A 23,607-nucleotide genomic window follows, 5' to 3' on the forward strand; every position below is an offset into this window, starting at 1 on the left:
TGAGGAAGAAACAGATTTTATGTTTTGATTAAAAACTTCATTTCTGAAATGTTAGCAAGGTAAAATAATGATCAGTGCATTATCTACATTTAGAAATACAAATACAATGCATTTTAGAGGACATGAAAAGATAATATAATCATGCATCTGTGTTTTTTAGAAGAATTCATTTGACCTTTTTGATCCACATGCACCCTGTATTGTTTTAACAGCTCTTATGGTGATAAAGAGGTGGGCGACATGCAACAAGGACCTCCATCTGGACCAAAAGCAGGGAGAGGGATAAAAAAAAAAAAAAGATAAGGAGAGAGAGGCGAAGGAGACTGAAAAAGAAATAGACAGGAAAGATTAGAGGAAGAGAGGATAATCAGATAAAAAGAGACAAGAGCAAGACGGGAGGTGGAGAGGGGATGACAGGAAAGAGACAAATGTAAGAGCAGGAGAGAAGGTTTAAGGAAGGCAAATGGATTAAACAAGAAGTATGGCAAAAAAAGAATCTTTACATAAGAAAATACAATGTAGTTATAAAGTAAATCAAATTAAATACATTTTCCAAAATTGTAATCCTCTGCATGTCAGAATGATTAAAGGAAACTGTCATCGCACAGCAGAGAGAAAGTAAAGGCAGAAGCTGGAAGGACAGAAGTTAGCGAGACGAAGATAATGAGGAAGAGTCAAAGAAGGATAACATTTGATAACACTTAATAGAATTTCAACAGTCAGCACAGTGAAAAATGTCCCTTTGCTGTTACTGAGTGTACAGCTGAATTAATCTGTCAGAGAGATATTAAATCCAGAGGAGTTATCACTGACAACTGGGACAGAACTTTAGAAAAGGAAACTAATGGCAGGACGGTATTAATAGTACATTTTAAAAAGTCCTTTCTTTGAGGAATGTGTGATTTTCAGCCCATCTGTGCACTCACACACATTTTATAACCTCTCTGCAGTCCATTCTGTTCCTTCTGATAGATTCAAATCTTCTCAGGATCCCTTTGGTTAATGGGAAATGTGAGACGTTTTCAGGTCTAAGCCCTCCGAGTGAATCTGCCGTTCTGTTGCACATTTCAAATGCTAACAACCTCCCATCATTCTCTCCCTGTCCCATTATTCCTCCCTGAGTATCCATCCCTCTAACCATTTCACCAACTAAAACCTCCAGATCATAACGGCTCCTCTGCCTCATTTTCCCTCTTCACCTTCTGCAGTCGTTAAGCATTAAAAAGCTCTCTGCGTTCAGTCCCCTCTCTCAGTATGTGCTGCATCCTCGCATGTTCAAATCCCCACGTTATACTTTCCTCTTCTGTTGCACTCTCTATCTTCACTGTGCCCTCACTGGTCCTGAGAAAATTTCCATCATCCTCTGAGCTCTCTCTGACACTCCTTATTGTGTCCTCGCCCTTCAGGCCTAACAGTAATGAGGAACTGGAGATTTAATGGCCAGACCATTAATGACCAAAGGAACTCTTCAGCACCCTTGGAACATTTTAGGAACTCTGGTACTAATTCTGCATTCTGAGTTCACAGAGCTGGTTTCAGTTTTGTTCAAAGGCTGTAGTTCCTGTATCCCTGGGGGTAGGGATTTTCAATCACTGTATAGCTTACAGTGCTGCAGCCAAATCATAAAGTATGATCACGTGCCACTGCCGCAGCTTTCCTAACATGGTGTAATTCTACTGTTGTGACCGTAAAGCACTCATAAAGTCATAATCTTTTTCTACCATTTCTTCTGCAATGTTTCCCACTCCAGCCCATATACTGACTGGAAACCATAGAGTTAATACAAATAGGGATGCAGGATATAGATTTCTTTCAACCAACAACCAATAATTACCTGCTTTTCATAGCTGATACAGATACAATAACTGATCATTTTAAAATATGAATGATTAAATATTCCACAGCTCTGACTGAACCAAATCAAACTGACATCACTACTGCTAACACAACAACAACAACAACAACAACAACAACAACAGGGGCGGCTGTGGCTCAGAGGTGGTTCGATCCCGGGCTTCTCCAGGCTGCATGTCGAAGTATCCTTGAGCAAGATACTGAACCCCAAATTGCTCCCGATGGCTGTTCCATCGGTGTGTGAGTGTGTTAAAAACTGAGTAGCAGGTGGCACCTTGTACGGTAGCCTCGGCCACCAGTGTATGAATGTGTGTGTGAATGGGTGAATGTGACTCGTAGTGTAAAAAGTGCTTTGAGTGGTCACTAGATGACTAGAAAGGCGCTATACAAATGCAGGTCCATTTACCAACAACAACAACAACAACAAACAAACAGTTCCGTGACTCTTCCATACCTGCCAAAATTAGACTGTGAAAAAGACAAATTACCCTCAGCCCCCAGATGAACATTATAAATACAAGGATGTGAAAGTAAAATCATTCTTAATCAGTCTGAAAGTCTTAGCTAATAGTAAAACAAAAAAAAACATACAAAACCAACAAAAAGATGTATTAAAAAGGTTAAACTTTGCGTCAAAAGTAGGCTATAGTGTTTCCCTTTTATTACTGCATGTAGGCTACATGTGTAGAGGCTTACACAGGTATTTGTGAAGAGATAAAGAGGCAGTGCAGTCAGGCAGGGTTGACATGCTCCAGACTGGGTCGCCAGGTAACAATGCAAATAAAGGGCTAACTGTAGCATCACACAGCTGGTGTTTTCTAACTGTTTAACAATAGAGTTGAGCCTTTTTGGTGTGAGTTTGTTGGAGCTGTTTAGAGGCTTGATGTCAGTGGTGTAAGGTGGTAACGATGGGCCCCACTGCATGCTATTATGACAGTACTTACTTATGTACTTTGCCCTTGTTTCAAAAAATAAACCTTTCTGTCTTCATCCTGAAAACCAAAATCCTTTGAACATTTGTCTTTTTTTAAATCTCCCCAGGCTTTGACTGGTTCAAATCCTTCTCTCCTCCATCAAGATCCAAATGTTTAGAATTTAAAAATCCAAACATGCTCAGTTTTTCATCTGTGAGACATCAGCTTATTGTTCATTGCTTCAAATGTCCAGATTAAACATGTCACAATATCTGCCTCCCCTCTGAAGGTTTGAAAATCAACTATCTTTCTGTTCTCGGCCGTATCTCTTTCAGTGATTCTTTATAATTTCAACTCCACAGTTCATAATGTCACATTACCTGTTTTTTCTCTTTCTTACATCACCAAGAACTCTCATTCTCTCTGTATTCGCAGCCACGCCTCTCTCAGCGATAACCCCATCCCTCAGTGGATCAAACCCACAGATTTTTCTGCCTCTTTTGTCACATTATCTATCTTTAGTTTTAGGCTAAAAACCCAATCATCCTCTCTGCATTCCCTGTCATGCCTCCCTCAGCGTTCAGCCCATCCCTCATAGGTTCAAATCCCCAGATTACACCGGCTCCCTTTGTCACATCATCTATCTTCACTCTAAAAAACCCAATCATCTCCCCCCTCTGCATTCCCTGTCGCTCCTCCCTGAGCTATCTTCCCATTCCTCACTTGCTAACAGGAACCATTCATCATCACCGGGTGTCGGAGGCCCCGTCGTTTAAAAACCGGAGAATGTCGTTAGCGTCTGCTAATGTGTGTAATGCGCTGCACGGGAGACATGATGTGACGGAATGGAAAGATGAATGGCTTGAATTTAGCGTTTCCTCCTCGCTGAAAGTCGAGTGTTTGTTCTGTAATGCACTTGGCAGCAGAGAAAATCATTAGGCTCTGCTGGTGCATTCACAGCAGCAATCAATCACATTTAACAAAAGGGAAAAGAACGGTTCCAACATATTTCTGTCTTCAGCTCTACAGTAAGGAAAATGGATGTTGAACATTGAGCTACCAGGACATGTTGCTATCTCTTTTAACGCCCCTGAAATTGTCTCCAGTGTAATGAGCTGCACAGAGACGCAGGGAGGGCTGAGGTAGAAAGACCGCACCTGAGCAAAGTGCTCCTCTCTACTGAGACATTTACCATCTACTGGAGGTGCTGTTAAAATGTATCATCAACTTTTAGAGGGGAAGGGTTAAAGTATTTTCCTTATAATTACTATGAAACAATACACTAGATATTACAGTTAAGCAAAAAAGTTTAAACTAAAGGCACAACTCCAATATTCCCAACAGATTTGAATGGCCCAGGTGGATGAATCTCATTCACTAGGAATTCATATTTTCGCCAAAAATGACACATTTTATGTCCCGGGAACAGACGCAAACTATCCTGGGAAATTTACTGGATTTTAAATACATACTCTTCAACAAGGTATAGACACAAAAAGAAGTAATCCCTCTCAATCATTACCTACAACCCACTCTCAGTGTGTGGTGTTGTATTTATCTGCAGGGACTCTGCCCTCTGTCTGTAGTTTCTGATTTTCTTCTTATTTTGCTGTGTTCAGGATGCTTAATGGGCTGCAACCTTTGGGCATTGGTGTGCAACCCCCAGCCAATAACAGCGCGCTGCTAAGGTAAAGACTTTATTCAAAAGGTAGCGACCAGGTGGAAGCAGCAGGCATCATCTTGGAAGCTACGAAAATTTTAAACACAGTACTGAAAAAACAGAAGCAAGACAAAGTTGTTCCAAAATGAGAGTAAATCTGGGGTTAGGTTTAACTTTCATTTTCACTGGTGAGCACTGACGGAGAGGATGGGAACAAAGAATGACACAAAGTTGGCCTGTTTTCTGTTCGACAGGTTGGTGCCGGCAATTAGCCTAGTAAGCGTGCTTAAGTATCGGCTTTTCCATGACAACAAAAGTAATGTTCCTGCAATAGTACAATAGCTTACAGTGTAGTGGGTCATGTTTTTTGATTTCTCCAGTGCTTTCAACACCATAAGGCCAGCTCTACTGAGTGAGAAGCTGACAGCAATGCAGGTGGATGCCCCTCTTGTGTCCTGGATTGTAAGCTACCCGACAGGCAGACCACAGTATGTGTGCTTGCCCTGTATGTCAGGGAGAGTTGTCAGCAACAGTGGGGCCCCACAGGGGACAGTTCTTCTCCCTTCCTCTTCACCCTCAACACCCTGGGCTTCAGGTACCACACAGAGTCCTGACATCTTCAGAAGTTTTCTGATGACTTAGCGATTGTTGGATGTAGCAGTGAGGATGATGAGGCTGAGGACAGAGCTGTGATGGGTGACTTTGTCATATGGTGTGAACAGAACCATCTACAGCTTAATGTGACAAAGACAAAGGAGCTGGTTGTGGATCTGAGGAGGGCAAAGGCACCAGTGACCCCTGTTTCCATCCATGAGGTCAGTGTGGACATTATGAAGGACTACAAGTACCTAGGAGTGCATATTGACAATAAACTGGACTGATCCAAGAACACTGAAGCTCTCTACAAGAAGGGCCAGAGCTGCCTTTATTTTCTGAGGAGGCTGAGGTCTTTCAACAGCTGCCGGACAACATTGAGGATGTTTCATGAGTCTGTGGTGGCAAGTGCTATCCTGTTTGATATTGTGTGCTGGGACAGCAGGTTGAGGGTAGCAAATATCCGGTAGACTTAATTAACTGATTCGCAATTTGTTATCCATTCATCCATCCATTTTCATTGCGGGGCTCGCGGGGGCAGCAGGCCGAGCAAAGCACCCCAGACATCCCTCTCCCTAGCAATGCCTTCCAGCTCCTCCTGGGGGACACCAAGGTGTTCCCAGGCCAGACGAGATATGTAATCCCTCCAGCGTGTTCTGGGTCTGCCGCGGGGCCTCCTAACAGCGGAACGTGCCCAGGAGCATCCTAGTCAGATGCCCAAACCACCTCAACTGACCCCTTTCAATGCGAAGGAGCAGCGGCTCTACTCCGAGCTCCCTCCGGATGTCCAAGCTCCTCACCCTATCTCTAAGGCTGAGCCCAGCCACCCCACAGAGGAAACTCATTACCACCGCTTGTATCCGCAATCTCATTATTTTGGTCACTACCCAGAGTTCATGACTATAGGTGAAGGTTGGGACGTAGATGGACCAGTTACTCGAAAGCTTTGCTTTCCGGCTCAGCTCCCTCTTCACCACAACAGACCGGCACAGCGCTCTCATCACTGCAGACGCCGCACCGACCCACCGATCCATCTCACGCTCCATTCTACTCTCACTCGTGAACAAGACCCCAAGATACTTAAACTTCCTCGCTTGAGGCAGTAACTCTCCCCCAACCCGGAGAGGGCAATCTACCGGTTTCCGACAGAGAACCATGGCCTCAGACTTGGAGGTGCTGACTCTCATCCCAACTACTTCACACTCGGCTGCAAAACGCCCAAGTGCATGCTGGAGGTCACGGTGTGATGGAGCCAACAAAACCAAATCATCTGCGAAAAGCAGAGATGCAATTCCGAGGTCCCCAAACCGGACCCTTTCCTCCCCCTGGCTACACCTCGAAATCCTGTCCATGAAGGTCACAAACAGGATTGGTGACAAGGGACAACCTTGGCGGAGGCCAACACCCACCGAGAATGTGTTCAACTTCACACCAAGTATGCGGACACAGCTCTCACTTTGGTCACACAGGGACCGGATGGCTCGTAGCAGCAAGCCTGGCACCCCATACTCCTGTAGTACCCCCCACAAGACCCCCCGAGGGACGTGGTTATGTTTACTTTTATTCTATTCTTGTATATTCTATCTATGTATATATTGTTGTTAAATTTCACACTTACAGGCTCTGCACAGTGATGATATATATTTAATATTTTTTATATTTTAAAGCTATAGTGCGTAACTTCTACAGGTTCATAAATGTCCGTTTCACCCAAGCCACTACTAGAGGAGATGACACAATGCTGATTAAGCCGATCGGCTCCTCTAACATCTCGCGGTATTTTTCAATATATATCATTTTTAGTTTGCGTGTCGACCGGCGACATTCCCGCGCTGGCGCACAGGAAATGCTTCCTCACAACAAGAAGGGAGGGGGAGGAAGAGCGGAGAGTGTCATAGCAAGAGGTAGAGCGCAGGTAGAAAGAGAAAGCAACATGGCGGAGAAGCGGCCGAGACACGGTTCAGAAGTGGATCCTACCACAAAGAAAAAGCCTGGACGTTCGGCTGAAGGTCTATTAGCAAAGAAGGAAAGTGACCGACGGAGAAGGCAAACAAGGATTTGTATTGGCGTCGCTTTTCCTCGGTGGAGAGCCCTGAAGGAAGAAATTGGGCTGAGGGCAGACACGGATGTTGCCTTGCTGCTGTTGGATAAGTAAGTGACTTGGTTTATAATTATATTATGAGTAGTATGTGTTGCTGTTACATGTACTGGACCTAGTACTTTATTATTTTCTTGGAAATGGTGCTATGAACGTAATGTAATGTTAGCAGCCTGGTGTTCGCCACGTTGTGTAGCATTGTGTACACGGTGTGAAGCGAGTGTTACTCTGTGTACACAGTGTGTGGCGACTGGCGAGTGTTACTCTGTGTACATGGAAGTGCTGCCGGCTTATTAGTTGTAATAACGCATTATCCGCTGGGAGGCGACAGAAGTTACGCACTATAGCTTTAAGTACTGAATAATTTAATATTGTGTGGCCTATGGGATATGCTGCCAAAACACCTTAAATATAATCCTAAATCATGCAAACCAGATTTCAGGATTTAAAGACTTTTTTTTTTTTTTTTCATCAAAGCCATACAGCGTTCATCCCTGCGTCTTTCAAACATACGCCACATCTGTGGAAGTCACAGAGTGCTTGGAGTAAGTGACAGCATCAAGGATCATGTTCTTCGGGAAGATGTTAAACACACCATGGGTCTCCTTGTAGTTCAGAAAGGAGATTCACTCCACCACATAGAGTCTGACAGATGTTATCACAGAGTAGTTTTATGGTGACACTTGGTGCTTCCTTTGTCCTCCTTTGCTTTTTTTTTTTTTTTTACAAAAATACTTTATTGAATTCCATACAAAAAATACACTGCAACAACCAAAACATGTTCCAAAACACAGAAAATCAGACACGACAACACGACCCCTCATTCACAAAAAAATACATATTACAATAATAAAGTGCAAGTAAGCAGCAAGGTGCACGTAATAGAGTGCATTAAAAGTGCAAAATGTTTCACGGAAGAGTTTGATTCTTGTCTAATGTCCTTCTCCTCCGGAGGTCAGCCTGGATGTGTTTTATTACCATGTCTCCATCTATAACAGTCTGTTGGAGGGACATGGCACATCTGGTTTTCCAAAGTTTGTATGAAGTGATAATAATGACCAGTTGATACAGTTCTTTGTGTTTCTGTGGAATGTTTTCTGTTATGAGTCCGTAAGTTACTGAGTTGTAATTGATGTCACGAGATAGACCAAGTCCATGTAAAATGTTTCACATTTGTTGGGATCTATAACAGTCAATTAACAGACAGTTTTTGTGTCTCTTGTTCATTACAGTAAATCATTGGACATTCTGTGGTTGTGACATAACAGCTCCATGAAACAATAGCATGCACAGGGAGCCTGGAAACTGAAATGAGCCAGCGGACATCCCTGATGCTCTCTGAGTATCTTTTGTCATTTATTATTTTAATTACTTTCATATAATCTCTCTCTAAGATATTTTTATATTTAATTACACCACCTTATTTAAAATCATTTATTTTATTAAAAATTATTTTACTTGTATCACTTACCCAGTTTATTTGTACACATCTATGTTCATATAAAAAATCTGAATATAGTAATTTATAATAAGGGTGTTGTCTTGCACTGCCCCGTTTTTTTTCTCAGTTTTTAACAAGACCGACCCAGGGTGCTTTTCTTGAGATGGCTGCTGACACATTTTTAACAAAAGCAATTATCAATCTAACACTCAAATCAACGGCGCCAAGGCCTCCATACGCTCTGCTTTTAAACAAAAGGTCACGTTTAGTGACTGCTCTGGTGGTTCCCCAGACCCATGTTCACACATTGTTTATTTAATTGTTTTAATATGCTGGGAGTTGGTGGAAATATATTAGCAAGAAAGAGGAGTTTGGATAGAATGTATGTTTTCATTATATTAATTCTAGATTTATAATTAGTATCTTTGTTTCTCCATTTATTAATTTCTTCTTTAATATTCAGTTTTTCATCCCAATTTTGTTCACTACAATCATTATTACAGAGAGTCAAACCAAGTATTTTAATTTCTTCTTTTACTCGAATATTTAAGTGAGGTTTTTTACTCTCCGTTCCTATCCAAACTCCCTCAGTCGTTTAATTTAGCACCAGACGCCAGTTCATAAAGACACAAATGATTAATTAAAATATCCATCTCTAACTGATTCGGCATGTGCCATTGCTTTAACATTGCAACTATTATTAATAAGTTTACCGGATATCAAAGGGTCAGCATTTATTATTTTGATTAAAGGGCTAATCGCTAAGATATATAAAGCAGCACTCAGTGGACAGCCCTGTTTTACACCTCTTTCTACGTTAAAAGAATCAGTAAGTACACCATTAACATTTATACGGACACATGACTTTCTATACAGACATCTGATCATATGAATAAAATCATTAGGGAAGCCATATGCTTCCAACACAGACCACAGGTAGTCTCTAGAGACATAATCAAAGGCTTTCTTTTGATCCAGCCTGATAATGAAAAAGTCTCGTTTTTGTAGAGTCTCTCTCACAAGTTGTCCCACATCAGACGTCCTTTAATTGCACGTTTGTTCTTTTTCTATAATATCATCTAGTTAATTGCACGTTTGTTCTTTTTCTATAATATCATCTAGAGTATAATTTAATCTATTCATTATTATTTTAGCTAATATTTTGTAATCTGTATTCATTATAGTCAGGTGCCTGTCATTATTTATATCTGTCTTGTCTCCTTTTTTATATAATAAGTGTAACACACCTTCATAAAAAGAGTCACCAAAAGTACCAGAGTGCAGACCTTCATTAAACATAAGTGTGAGGACATTTAACATGTCATCTATATATAACTGATAAAACTCAGTAGGAAGACCGTCGGGACCAGAACTTTTATCTACTTTCAACTGTTGGATAGCCTGAATCACCTCCTCTTTTTTAATTTCTCCTAACAGAAAATCATCGTTAAGTGCAGTGCTTCTGGGAACAGATTCGAGTAATAAACTAACACATCCAGAATCAATATCAATCTTTTTATAAGATTCTTCACATAAATTTCTGATCACCTCCCTTTTCTGTTTTTCATCGAGAACAACATCACCACGGACTTTTTATAGATTTAATAAATTTATCTTGAATTTGCTTTTGTCCTGATTTTAGTGCATATATTAAATTACCTCTGTTGTTTATTTCTGTTTGTTTATAAATATTAAACAACAGTTCATTATTCATACTATCGATTTCTGATTTTAAGTTGGACATGATTTCTTCTTCAACTGATGATCTTTGTTTATATCTCATATTTTTAAGTTTATTTAATTCTTTACTTTTGAATTTGAAGAAATCTTTCACCCTGGATTTTAATATTTCCCACAGTTTAATGTTTGATTTAGTTATAATGCTTAATTGAGTTATTTTATTAATTTCGGATTTTAAATCTATTACTATATCATTGTATTTTAAACACTGTGTATTCAGTTTCCAGAAGCCTCTTTTAACAGAGGTTTCGGAAGACACTGATGCTTTGACTAGGAGATGATCAGAAAAATTGTTCAGAATAGTTGAATAATTATTTACTCTAAAATTAGATGATACGTAAACTCTGTCTATACATGTTTTTGTTTTTGCATCAAATCTAGTGAAATCAAAACCAGAAGGATTCAAAGATCTATACACATCAATTAATTTAAACTCCTCACATATTTCTTTTAATACTTTACCTTCAGATGTCAAAGTAAAAGGTACAGCACTATGTCTGTCATTTTCTGATGTAACTGTATTAAAATCTCCACATAAAATGGTATTAAATCCTATTGAGAGGAGTTCTCTAAGTCTTTTAAAAAGCTGTTTTTTTTAGTACTTTCGGGTGGAGTGTATACATTAATAATTCGATATTTATCATTTCTATAAAAACAATCTATCATGAGAAGCCTACCTGGAATTATGTCCCTTCTCCTAATGATATTAACCTCTTGAGAATTAAAGAAAATTCCTACCCCATCCGCACTACTTTCACCAATTGAAATAACACTTTTACCTTTAGACCACATATCACACACATTTTTAACATCTTCATCTGTTGTCAAACGCAATTCCTGAGTACATAATATGTCAAAGTTGGTATTCAACAGATAATCAATCTTTTGCTGTCTGAAAACATTGGATTTTATGCCACGTACATTCAAGGTAGCGACATTAAGAAAGCACATAACATAAAGGTCTAAGGTGTGGTTTTGTTGTCATGCCGTTTACTTTTTTTTTTTTCCACAAAACGTGATTTTCTTTTTTTTTTTAACAAGTTGAAAGGGCTCTTCAGACTCGCTCAAGGGAGCAGGAAACTCAGGTGTGGTGGAAAAGAGTCCAGCTTACTGATGGGGGGGATGAGCTCAGCGAGAGGAGGAAGAAGGGGAGTACTACTGACTCTCTGACCAGCTGTTAGTGGGTCAGAGAGATCAGAGATCGGAGACTCACTGGCACTCTCATAGCTATGCTCATCATCATCATCATCATCACTACATTCAACGTCAGTATTTATTACAAGTTCAGGACTTGGGGAGAAGCTGTTGCGGGGGATCAGCTGAACTGGGGCCAGGACGAGGCTGTTGAGCTGCAGGCTTGAGACCCGCTAGCTGGCTGCAGGGCTGCTGGTCTGCTGGATCACGCTGCTGTTGCGGTCGCTGGGTGGAAGATTGAGGCGCAGGCTCGGAGCTGGGCTGCAGCTTTGGAGATGGTGGCTGGCTGTGGGACCGTCGCAGAGTTGCAGACTCGGAGCCGGGCTTCAGCTGCTGAGATGGTGGCTGGCTGTGAGTGTGCTGATGGTCCACTGCCTTGGGGCCCTGTTGCTCCTGTCGACGCAGCTGTCGATCAGATGGGCGCTGACCACCAGGGGGCTGCTGGTTCTGCTGCTGCTGCTGCTGAGCAGGAGAAGGATGGAGCTGCTGCTGCTGATCATCAGGGGGCTGGACTGTGGTTCCGGGCCGCTGGTGCTGCCGCTGGTCATCAGAAGGCAGGATGGTTGATACAGGCTGCTGGTGCTGCTGCTGACAAAGCTGCTGCTACCGCTGCTGTTCGTCAGGGGGCTGCTCAGAGGAACCAGGCTGCTGCTTCTGAGATCTGACTTGGTTGGAATATGATCTTGGACAGGAGAAAAAGGTCTGGCCGTTTTGTCCACACAGGTTACAAACGCCTTCCAGGGTGCATGATTTTGCTTTGTGGCCGAGATTGCCACATCTCAAGCACTTAACTGTTAAACACTGCTTCACCTGGTGGTCAGCCGAGCCACAGATGAAGCAGGTGATGGTTTGTCCCGGGTAAATGATGCGCCCGCTGTATGGACCGAGAGAAATACTGTTGGAAAGTTGTTTGTACTGTCCGTTAGAAGTTTTGTGCAGTTTAATTTTGTATTTTCGGACACCATACCAGATGCCATACTTGTCCAGTGGTTTAATGACCTGTAGGATGTCACAATACCGCTTCAGAAATAAGTTGATATCGCTGTCTGGCGCCCTGCCAGTCCAGAACTTGACAATCACATTTATGACATCCAGCTGAGCGGAGGACTCCACCGTCCACTCTTTCCACTTAGGTTCTCCTTGTTTGGAGGTGTATACCTCCAGGAAACGTTTTAAAGGAGCCTCTTGGAAAAATATTAACTCGAAATCTCTTTTATTTGGCAGAGATATGAACGAGTATACATCCGTGACATTTATCCAGCAGGATTCACCGACATAATCACGTGTAGGAGGCTCACCATTGCCGACAAATCTCAACCGAGCCCAGTATTGTCCATGTTTGGAGGCAAGTGGAGGCGTCTTGCCAAGAGGAGTCATGCTGACTCACTGCCCAGCCGGGCATGAGGCACACGGAGAGGAAGAGACTGCTATCCACCGTTTTTTCCACGGCCACTCATTTTTCAGATGCTCTCTAAAGTCGGGACAAAGAAAAGTGTCCTCCTTTGCCTCTGCCACTCATCTTCTCTGATTAGTCACTCTTTTCGATAGAAGGCTTCTTATTTTCAAATCTGAAGAGCTTGGAATGCAAAGAGGGACATCCCATTTGTGTTTCATTGCTGCTCAGATGTTGGCTATCATATGACTATTTAAAACATATGTTGTTTTATATGGCCGGAATTATGAAATATTAACAAATTTGGTGTTTTCAGAGCCATTCAATTAAAGGTCCAGTGTGTAGGATTTTGGGGGGTGTGTTGGCAAATTGGAATATAATTTTCACAACTATGTTTTCACTTGTGTAATCACCTGAATTTAAAGGTGCTTTCAGACCTAGAGTTGTCTTGCTTTGGTCTGAATCAGGGATTAATTTTGTTACAATGTTGCATAATTGCCGAGAGCAGGTTCTTGTCAGACCAGATAAAATGCATTGCGCAAGAAAGCTGCTCATGATTGCTCAGAATTTCCATGTGGGAAAAATCCAGGAAGAAAACAAAACTTTAACTTTAACAAGTAGAGTACACAAGATAAAAACGACACTTTCTAATGTCACAATGGAGGGACAACTACGCGGGTTGATTTTAGCGCTGGTCATCGTGTACTATATTGCTTGCATTGCTCATTTTACTCAAACCATACAGTTTGAAAACGAGGCGCAGCTCCAACTAGAAAACAATGTTTTGATGCATTGGATGTGCTGAATGTGCATATTAAGGCAGTACAGGAGGAGGCGCACATTAATAATCCTCCAGGACTGTAACATGCTCATGTTTAACCCAAACAATGGGTAATGCGACTGCAGCTGGTTCGGATCGAGGTCGGAACACGTTCTCACCACAAACAAAAGGCACCAGAGTTAGTTTGTAACCGGACCCAGACCACCTCTTCAAGAAGGTCCCGGCACGGTTGATTTAGCGCTCACCTGAGTGTGATTGCTGTGTTCACACCTGACCAAACAATCCGCACTTACAGGGAAAAAGAAACTTAAGTTCGATTGAACTGGACCAAACAGGGCAGGTGTGTAAGCATCCTAAGAATCGTTGTGTTTTTGTTACTTTAGAATGAATTTAGAATTATGCCTACAATGTAACTAGCCTTATCTATTTTTTAACTATATTTCTGTGGAAATAGAAAATAATTTTGATGTGTATGTCCAGGATTAAACCCTACAATTCACTATATTACTGAATCACTAATACATTTAGCGCTTCACTTTTATCTAGAAGTCTATTTAAATTTACTCTTTAAAGAAAGTTGTTTTTTTCCCCTGATTAAGTCAAATAACATCATAATGAGGTCTTAAATTAACAGGTTTTCCCCTTTTATATCTCCAGGGTTTATACTTTCTAAAAGAAATTAATCCTTTTCATGTACTTGGCACTAAGAAGGATAACTCCCCCTCAATCCATCTCCACTCCCCCTCTGGCAACATTCCTGCAACATTTTGTTGAGTAAACGAGACGTTCAAAAGAAGATGAATAGCGAACACATTTCTGTTCTGTTGAAACTGCACTGTTGTGTGTCGGGGTAATGTGGGTTTAGATGAAGACAGCCACTGTGGGTGGAAATATTTCTTTCACCCAGAATGAAGTCTTGCTCTTCAGAGCCTGGCAGAGGTTAGGGTTTCATACTGCAGCAGAAACACACCTTCTGGTCATCTAGCGAACGTCAATCCTATATTCACACTGTTGGCTCTAGTTTTTGCTCTCTACCAACTCCAGGCCCTGTATAGTAAGTTTCAGTTTACTGTGTCCTCTGTCCAGCCCACAGCTTTACTGTTGTGGTTCACTCTCACCTCTTCCATAGAGTTTTTTATGAGAAAACCACCCTGTAAAAAGCTACTGTAGTCTACCTTGCAGCACACATTGCAGCATTTAGCAACTAAAGAGATATATTTCCCTTAGGCGCTGGTTGGGACCAAAACAGAGTTCAAAAGAGTAAATACTGAACTGAGGAACTGTGAAACAAATTTCCAGAAGGGCTTAGACTTGAGACAAGGCTGAGCACTTTCAAATTCAAGCTAAAGATCTTTCACCATTGTTTTAAACAAATTCTCATTTAAATCAATTTCTGTTTGTGTGTTTTATTGTTTTTTATTCTATATGGTTTTGATTGTTTGTCCTATTGTTTTATTGTTTTACTCTGTTTGCTTTTGTCTGTTTGCCTTTATTTCTATTTTATGTGCTATTGATTGCTTGCATTTATTGTTTTTATCATTTGTTTCTTGTGCTTTTACCTGTGTAATCTGTAAAGCATTTGGGTTGCCTCTGGGTATGATATATGCAATATAAACACTACATTTCTCTTGCCTTGCCTTGACTGATGTTCATCGATTTAAAAGGTTATGATACGTCAGTGTTGTGCTCACAATTTATTAGCACTGCCTGTAAGTGACCAAAAATCAGTTACTGCAGGTTTAAAAGTGCAGAGACAGAAGAAAACAATGACCTGAATAGATTATAGCAGTGGTTCCCAACTGGTAGGTTGTGATCCATAAGTAGATCGTAATCCATTTTGAATGAACCACAAGTGACTCGCTAACATGTCAAGTTAGTAAAAACCACACTTAATTTTGAAGTACAGTGAATTTTCCACACAGAGTTTTATTTTGAAGTGCTGTTTTCTGCTATAGAGTGAGTGACTAATGGAAAGCTTCATGACAGAGACAGCAAGCTAGCTTAACGACATGGCCAAGCACAATTATGATGCTGAATATATTAAACTGTGTGGACCTTGAACTAGTGACAAAGGAGACATCTGGACCCCTTGGCAGGACCAGCTGGGAACCACTGGATTACAGGACAAATAGTAAAAACAAACTGGACATGAAAATGACTTACGTGTTCGTCCCATTCGTGCCGCTGTCGGTCCATCTCCCTCAGGGTAAACAGGAGTGATGGCGACTTTGTACTCAGTGTCTGACAGCAGGGGCTGCAGAACCAGGCTGTTCTGACCTGTGGGCACCGTCCTCTGTATGCAGAAACAAATTAAAGTTTAAAATTAACGTTCAGGTGACAAAAATACTAGCATTTGCTGTGGCTTTGGGTCAGCAGGTAGGGTGGGTCGTCTACTGATCACAGCATTGGTAGTTCAGCGCCCACCTCCAGATGTCAAGATGTGAAAATAATCCAGATGGTGAGAGAAGGTGTGTTTGACATCCACCTGTATTTATGCGCATTTTCAAATTTCACATAAAATTAAACATATAATAAATAAATGAGTTTTAATAAATATTTTGAAAAAATCTTTCAGTATTGCAAAAAAGTTTTAACACTTGCAGGAGGTAGAAAAATTGGTGCATCCATAAAAGGTAAATGTGACATAGTGCAATGAAAACAGATTAAGCAAGTTAATGGTAACATACAGTAATGACATACTGCAAGCTCTCTTCAGTGTCTCTGGAGGCTTTAACACACTTACGTATGCAAACAGGGCTGGTACCAGAAGTTCATCATGAGCACAAAGCTATAATATCTGTTGTTCAAAATTCTCTAATTACATTGTCTATTGTGCTCGCCGTAATTATACACTCTTTTTTTCTCCTGCATTTAAAGTTTTCTTGGGGCACTTTCACCTACGTCATCTCATTGCTCTCGATTCTTTTCCAGTGAGATGTGCCTGGAGAATGAGCGCCACCCACTGCTAATCTTGATGGATCAACTCCCAATGTTCACATAACAGGAGTGGATGGAAAAGCGCATAAACTGCATTTTCTTGTGCTAATCTTCAGCATCTTTAAAAACAGAGTTTACAAAGTGCTTTAACAAGTAAAGCAAAAGCAGAAATGGGACACTCGGAAGGCAATATAGCAACAGAGAGCTTAACAGTCCTACCAAAACACAAGTAAGACAAAACTAGAATAGAGTTTGAATAAAGTTAAATCAAGAGGAAAAAAATGCCAAATGCAAGTTGCAAAATGTCAGTAAACACAAACAAAAAGATCAAACACAAAAAGCAATACAACAACCAAATAAATAAGGAATAAAATCAATAAAAGCACATCACATACAACTAAGTCTATTAAGATGTGATTTTAGAGAAGTCACTGATTCTGCAAGCCTTATCTCCTCGGGCAAGTCGTTCCAAAGCAGAGGGGCCCTGAAGGAAAAGGCTCAATAACCTTTAGATATAAGCCTCAACTGAAATGGCCGATAGGACCCAACCTCAGGATCTGAGGCTGCAATCTGGCTCATATTGGGTCAACAGTTCTGCTATGTGGCTTGAGGCCAGACCCAGATGAGCTTTACAAGTGATCGGTAAAACTTTAAAATCTATTTTAAAACTAGAATTACCACCCTACGGTTGAATGCCTCCATGCACTGGCCAAGTTGCTCCTACAGTCTTTGAAAACATGGATGCTTCACACACATCTTCCACCCAGCAGCACAAAAGATCCATATGATCAGTGCAGTTTGAAGGTGGACACCCAAGATTAATGGCACCATTTTGGTATCTGACCAAATGTCTCCCCTTCTGTTTCTAAGATATTATGTAATGGCTAAAAAAGTGTATTTGCGGAACATTATGATGTCACAGTTGACCTTTGACCTTTTGGATATACTATAAAATGTCATCACTTCATCATTTTATTCTGTTAGCCATCTGTGTGAAGTAAGAATTTTTGAGTTATCCTCTTGAGACCCAAACTTTTGTTTGGTATACATTTTCAATTTTCGCTTACTATTTGAGATTAGTAGGACCTGATAAGTATAAAAACTAAAGATGGTCAATGATAATAAATAAATAAAGTCCCAATATCCTCAAATGAGACAACAATAAAGCCCTGATGTCATCACAGGAGATGATAATTAAGTACCAATGTCCTTCAACAAGTTGAAAACTCCCCAATGTCTGCAAATGAGTACTAATTAACAGCGTCTTAGCTTGTCCACCTTTGTGTCAGGATCAGCTGCAGACTGACTTGGCAGAGATAGCTGCCATCTTGTTTTTACATGAATTAGTGTATTGTGGTCTTACTACCACTACATGTCACAAAAAAGTGTCCACAAACGGAAGAGAGGTCCAATGACATTTAAGTTCCAGTAAACCCAAAATGTGATGTCCACATATGAGGACACAGGGTCTCAGAAGATTATGGCCAAAAACCTGTTTTGTGAGGTCACAGTGCAAGTTTAGTCCAAGAGGATGCTTGTGTCAAAGTTGAAATTTCCTCAAGGTGTTCTGGAGATATTGTTCACGAGAATGAGACAGATGCAATGTCACAGTGACCTTGACCTTTGCCCACCAAAATTTAATTTGTTCATCTTTGGATCCAAGTGAACGTTTGTGGCAGGATTTGAAGAAATGCCTTCTCGGTTTCCTTGAGAAATTACGATAACAAAAACAAGATAGACAAGGCGACAGTGATCTTGTGTGATCTTGTCCTTTGACCTATGACCACCAAAATCTGATTAGTGCATTGTTGGGTCCAAGTGGACGTTTGTGCCAAATTTGAAGAAATTCCCTTAAGTGTTCTTAAAATAGAACTATCACCAGACTGGGAGGGAGGGACGCATGGATGGACAGACAACCTGGAAACATAATGATAACATAATAAACAAGGAACCTATGGAGAGATGCCAGGATTGTGTCGTCATTCAGTAAGAAGCCTAGCACTGCACTTTGAATTAGCTGGAGGTGAGACAGTGACCTTTGGTTGATAGCAAATAGGAGGGAGTTACGGCCGTCAAGCCCGGAGAAAATTAGTGCATGTGACTTTTCCAAGGCTGATTGAGTGTTGGTTTGATTTATGAGATGGCTCTTATTTCAGGAAGCAGGACTGGACAACTTTTTTGAGTTGTGGTTGGAAGGTCAAATATTACTTCCCAATTTCTGACAGGAGGCTTCACATTAGCAGACAAGGGACCAAGGCCACTCTCAATGGGGCTGTTAGGTCTGGTGAACTGAACAATATGACTTCGAATTTTGAATTAATGTGTCGAAATTTGTGCTACATTTGGATGGAAACCTAACAATTATCTTTTTTGCTATACGTATATATTATGTTGATTCAGTGTGTGTTCTGCAGCATTTCATTCTAACTACCCAATTCTTCTTGCTTTGTTTATTAAAAGAAAAAACACTGCTTTCCTTTGTAAAATTTTAGTCACATATTCATTTTAAATAGGCTCTCATTACTTAAATTAATGTTACAGCGCAGACACACTGTGAGATCACACAGTGTCAGGTGACGTGCTGATATCAGAAGTTGGAACAGCAGGAGAGTCTGACTGTTCTCCACACTCTGCAGGAGAAACACATGCTGATTGCTTAAACAAGAACTTCCACTGGCTTTAAGTTTGTTCTGGGGAAAAAAAGTTTTCTGGCAAATTATGTTTCATTTCATGTGTTCTGATACAGGACTTGCAAAGGACAATAAAAATGTTGCACACTGCCAAAGAGCTGAAAGGGATCTGAAAGAGATTTTGTCTTGTTGGAATGCCTCTTTAATATCTTCCTTATTACATGGCTGTACCTCTTTGGGACTGATTCTTAAATGAACTAAAAAAAGCAAATTAGAATTTCATGAATTCCAAAAAAAGTGAAAAACTGCATTAGCCTTTTAATGGAGGTGAGGCATAGCGAGCTGTTGCAGTGAGGCTTTGAGGTTTCAGGTGCTGCAGAGGTTAATTGTGTCCAGGTTTCCTCCTCACCTGTCTGTGAACTTGGCCCTTTGTTAAAACTGATCCCTAAATGAGTCATCCGTCCAGGTGAAGCGCTGCTCCTAACTGAAGAAAAGTTAATCTGCTCTGTTACCCTGTGGGCTTCTTTTCTCCCTTTATCTCTGCTTCCAACTCTTTCTTCTTCTGTTCCTCTGTTGCATTGTTTCTCTATCCACGTTTCTCTCTCCACATCTGCTGCTGTTTAACAGTTATAATTACTTATTGATTTATGCTATTAATTCTTGCTGTTTCTCTTTATAAATCACAATGGAGCTTTCCTTCTATTTTTTTCTGCGAAAGTACTTTGAAGTCTTCTTTCTTTTCTTATTCCCCTCTCATGACACCTGATGTTTCTTTCTGTCACACTGATGGAGGATAAAGTCGTCTGTCATGTATTATGCAGAGCTGAAACTAAGAGACATTTGAAAAGTTAGACAATGAATCATCAACTTCTGAAATTTTTGATTCTTTTTCTGATTTGAGCTTCCTAATTGTGAGGATTTGCAGCTTTTCTCTGGTTCATATCATTACACACTAAATATTATATCATCAAAATAAAAATAAACCCTTAATTCACACAGTTAGTTGTAAAAAAATATGCTGATCTGCACGCTGTGTCGCAGCTACAGAGTACATCTTGTTTCAACAGGCAAGAAATTAAAGAGAAACAAAAGAAACAGGGAATTAACAGTTGCTGTGATATTTTAAAAGTAACAGATTGCATATTTGACAACATAACATTATTACTCCACTGCTCATTTGGTTGTTACTGCAAAACCTCACCTCAGTGAGTTTGTGACTTGCTGCAAGTTGGCTTGTTTATACAGAAGTTAGCCCGCAACCCTGCTCTGTTAATCTGAATGGAAATACCCATTTCACTCCTATTTTATTTCTGTTGTTATCCAACCCCATCTCACAGTATCCTGCTTAACTGGAATTCATTTATTAGTGAGAAATATTTTCAAACATTTGAATTTGGTGTTTTTAGCTTTGACCAGTCAACCCGGTCTCACTCCGAAGTTGATGAAATCCATGCGCTTGGGCAGTGACTTGTGGTGTCAGACACTGACGGTGTCAAACATCAACGAAAAAAGCCGACCTTTAATGTCAGCATGATACATGGCCTGCCGCTGTTATAGTTTACTGGTGCCCGACGGCATTAGAGGGAAGCATGGTGGGACAAGAATGAAAGTTAAGGTGCCGAAAGTCCGAGTGGGGTGGGCAGGTCCAACAAACCCCTACCTTCACCTGGGAGAGTGGTGTCGCATCCCGTAAGATTATAAAGCCAAACCCTGTTTTTTTTTTGTTTTTTTTTTCTTAAGTCTAACCAGAGGCTTCTGTTGCCTAAACCTAACAACATGTATTTGTTGTTGAAGTAGATTAAGGAGTGTGTGTGTGTGTGTGTGTGTGTGTGTGAAGGCAACCCTTTCTCACTTTGAAATCATCGAATACCACTGCTTGGTCGTTAATCCACGTCAGCTCCCGATAAAAAACAGGCATCCTTTCATGGTGGTATGATACGCATCCAGGCAGCGTCAGTTAATAATGTACTGGAAGGCAATGTTATTTAAGGACCTAACAAGTCCGTTTGGGAAGGGGCAGTAGGGGTTGGGAATTGGTCGGACAACACCAGACTTTCACTCAGGAGGCCGGTGTTCGCATGCACAGCCAAACCATGATCTTTTTATCTAGACCTAACCACATGCTTTTGTTGCCTAAATCCCATTACGTGTTTTTAGGACAATGTAATAAACTTAAGTATGCAGTGCTGATGTTTTAAGTTTATACTGAAAAAGACTGTATGCATCCAATGAACAGACACTGTAGTTTTCCTGTGCAAACAGAAATGTGTTCTGAGAAGACACGATGCATTTAACAGATGTAAATTGACAGGACGTCCCAAAACATCAACAACATACGCACCCAGGTTACCTAGCACTTCATATGTGTACGTGAAAGTCCAATGACCAAGCAGCAATATGTTAGGAGTTGGGAGTGAGAATGGATTGGTGAAGGTTTGTTTTATGTTAATGCCAACTGGTTGAAAAGGAGGCTTGGTAATCAGGGGGTGGATGTGCATACCAGGTCACAGCTATAATAAACTGGTGCTTGTTATCTATAAACTTGGGTGTTCAGAGGTTTTTTTGCAGCTGGATAACCTGTTTTTACCTCCAGATAAACGGTGCTATGGTTGTTTTGTTCTGGGGAGGATAAATCTTTTATGTTAAAGGTTGAAGCTGTGCATGTGCACATAGACAACCTTAGTCTCTTCATTCCTCTGTTCCCTTCTACCACAGTCTTTGTCTCTGTTTGTCTGTCTGTCTGTGTATCTGTCCTTCTGTCTGTCAGCCTCGTTTGCATTCTGAGCATGTACAGTCTAGCCCAGCTCCATCCACAAACCCTCTACATCCACCCAAAAAAAAAAAAAAACACTTTCTCAGACGTGTCAGTCAGACAAACACTGCAGGCCCTGACAAATCAATTTCAGCCCAGTATGATGAAAAAGCCAGCAAGTCTCTAAACTGTCACCAAGCCACACAGTTGGAAGAAACCACCTCAAGCTACACTCCTTTTACTCCACTTTGTAAATGGAAACATGGTTTCATAAAGTATTTATAGGATTCAGGAACCCAATCTAGTTTGACAGAGGCTATGTGCAGGCCCAGAATATTAAGTTTGATCCATCTGAGACTTTGCTGGAGCTACAATGCTTTAAGGCTAACTGCACGGGGTCAAGTACACAGGAGATGGGAGTCAATGTGAGGTGACTGTACTGGTAAGCAAAATGACAATACATCTGCTAAACTGCACAGAACTGTGGCCCGACAAAAGCCACAGTTCTGTGGAAACCACACTTTTACCTTTTTCACCAACCATAACAAATTTAAAGAAAACATTTCAACTGCCATTCAGACCATTACAAAGTCCAGGGGGTCTAAGTCCAGGGAGCAGTCTGAGCCAAGGGTAACAAGGAGTGGACACCCCTACTTAAGACCAGAAAAGACCCTGCTGACTCAACAGGGTCCACCGGCAGCTTCCAAGTTGGACTCCCCTCATCGGGCAGGTAGCAAAGTCACATGGAGTCAGGAGTTACCATAAACTATTTGCAACTACAACACCGCTTCTAGTACAAAGACTAGAGTGGTGCAAAGGCCCAGACACCAAACCAACTTCAAAGAACTAGCAGCAACGATAGCCGACTGTTGGGTCACCTAACATCGCCTGTGTGTCGGCCAAAAGTTGCACATGAACATACTGCAAAGACTAAAGCCAATGGCCAACAAGCATGTACGTTCTGCACCTGCATGAGAGGAAATAACTCTCCACACCAGGAGAAGGTAGTAGTCTGTAATGTAAAAAAGGGAAACCGGAATACCGTGATGATGCTAGTGAGCCACTTTGCACATTAACAACACAATCCAATGTTGACAGAACGGAGCATGTTTACTGTGTGCCAGTGAACAATAACACTTACCATCACGTAACGTTTCTGCTTAAGAGTGCAATGGCTAAAGAAAACTAACTTTACTCTTGATTTTAGCTGTAAACTTCTGTCTCTCTTCTTGTGCACTGACCTGAACTGCCAGTCAGAGTGATTTCATTCACCGACAGGCTCCGTTCTTTCCGACGCCAATTCAGCATTCTGAAATCTGCTGGAAAAACGACAACGTGAGCCTATAAGGGGCCAACGGTACGGGACACACTACATGTACTAAAGTGACAGACGCCCACCGACAGCCCAACATCCCCCAATGGCTGACCGATGGCTTGGTGTGTCAAGGCCTTAAGACCTCATGATGACATTGTGTGACAGCTGTGGGGAATGTTAGATGGGTGAAACTACTAAGACCCTGACAAGAGACTGAATGAACACCAGAAACAGACCCAAACAAGTCACAAAGGTCATCTAGCAGGAGTGTGGATGCTTTGGAGGATGGCACAAAAACAAAACT

The 23,607-nt window shown here is 41.1% G+C and overlaps 1 protein-coding gene across 1 annotated transcript in view; it reads right to left on the reverse strand.

The window, feature by feature from the left end:
• Positions 1–23,607, reverse strand: part of LOC126384266 (collagen alpha-1(XIV) chain-like) — a 304,818-nt gene that overhangs the window by 130,627 nt on the left and 150,584 nt on the right. Inside the window, exon 20 of the mRNA XM_050035226.1 lies at positions 15,833–15,962. Coding sequence (XP_049891183.1) covers positions 15,833–15,962 — 130 coding nt within the window. The remainder of the gene's footprint in view (positions 1–15,832; positions 15,963–23,607) is intronic.

Source organism: Epinephelus moara, chromosome 22 (genome assembly GCF_006386435.1).
Source record: "Epinephelus moara isolate mb chromosome 22, YSFRI_EMoa_1.0, whole genome shotgun sequence".
Taxonomy (NCBI): Eukaryota; Metazoa; Chordata; class Actinopteri; order Perciformes; family Serranidae; genus Epinephelus; species Epinephelus moara.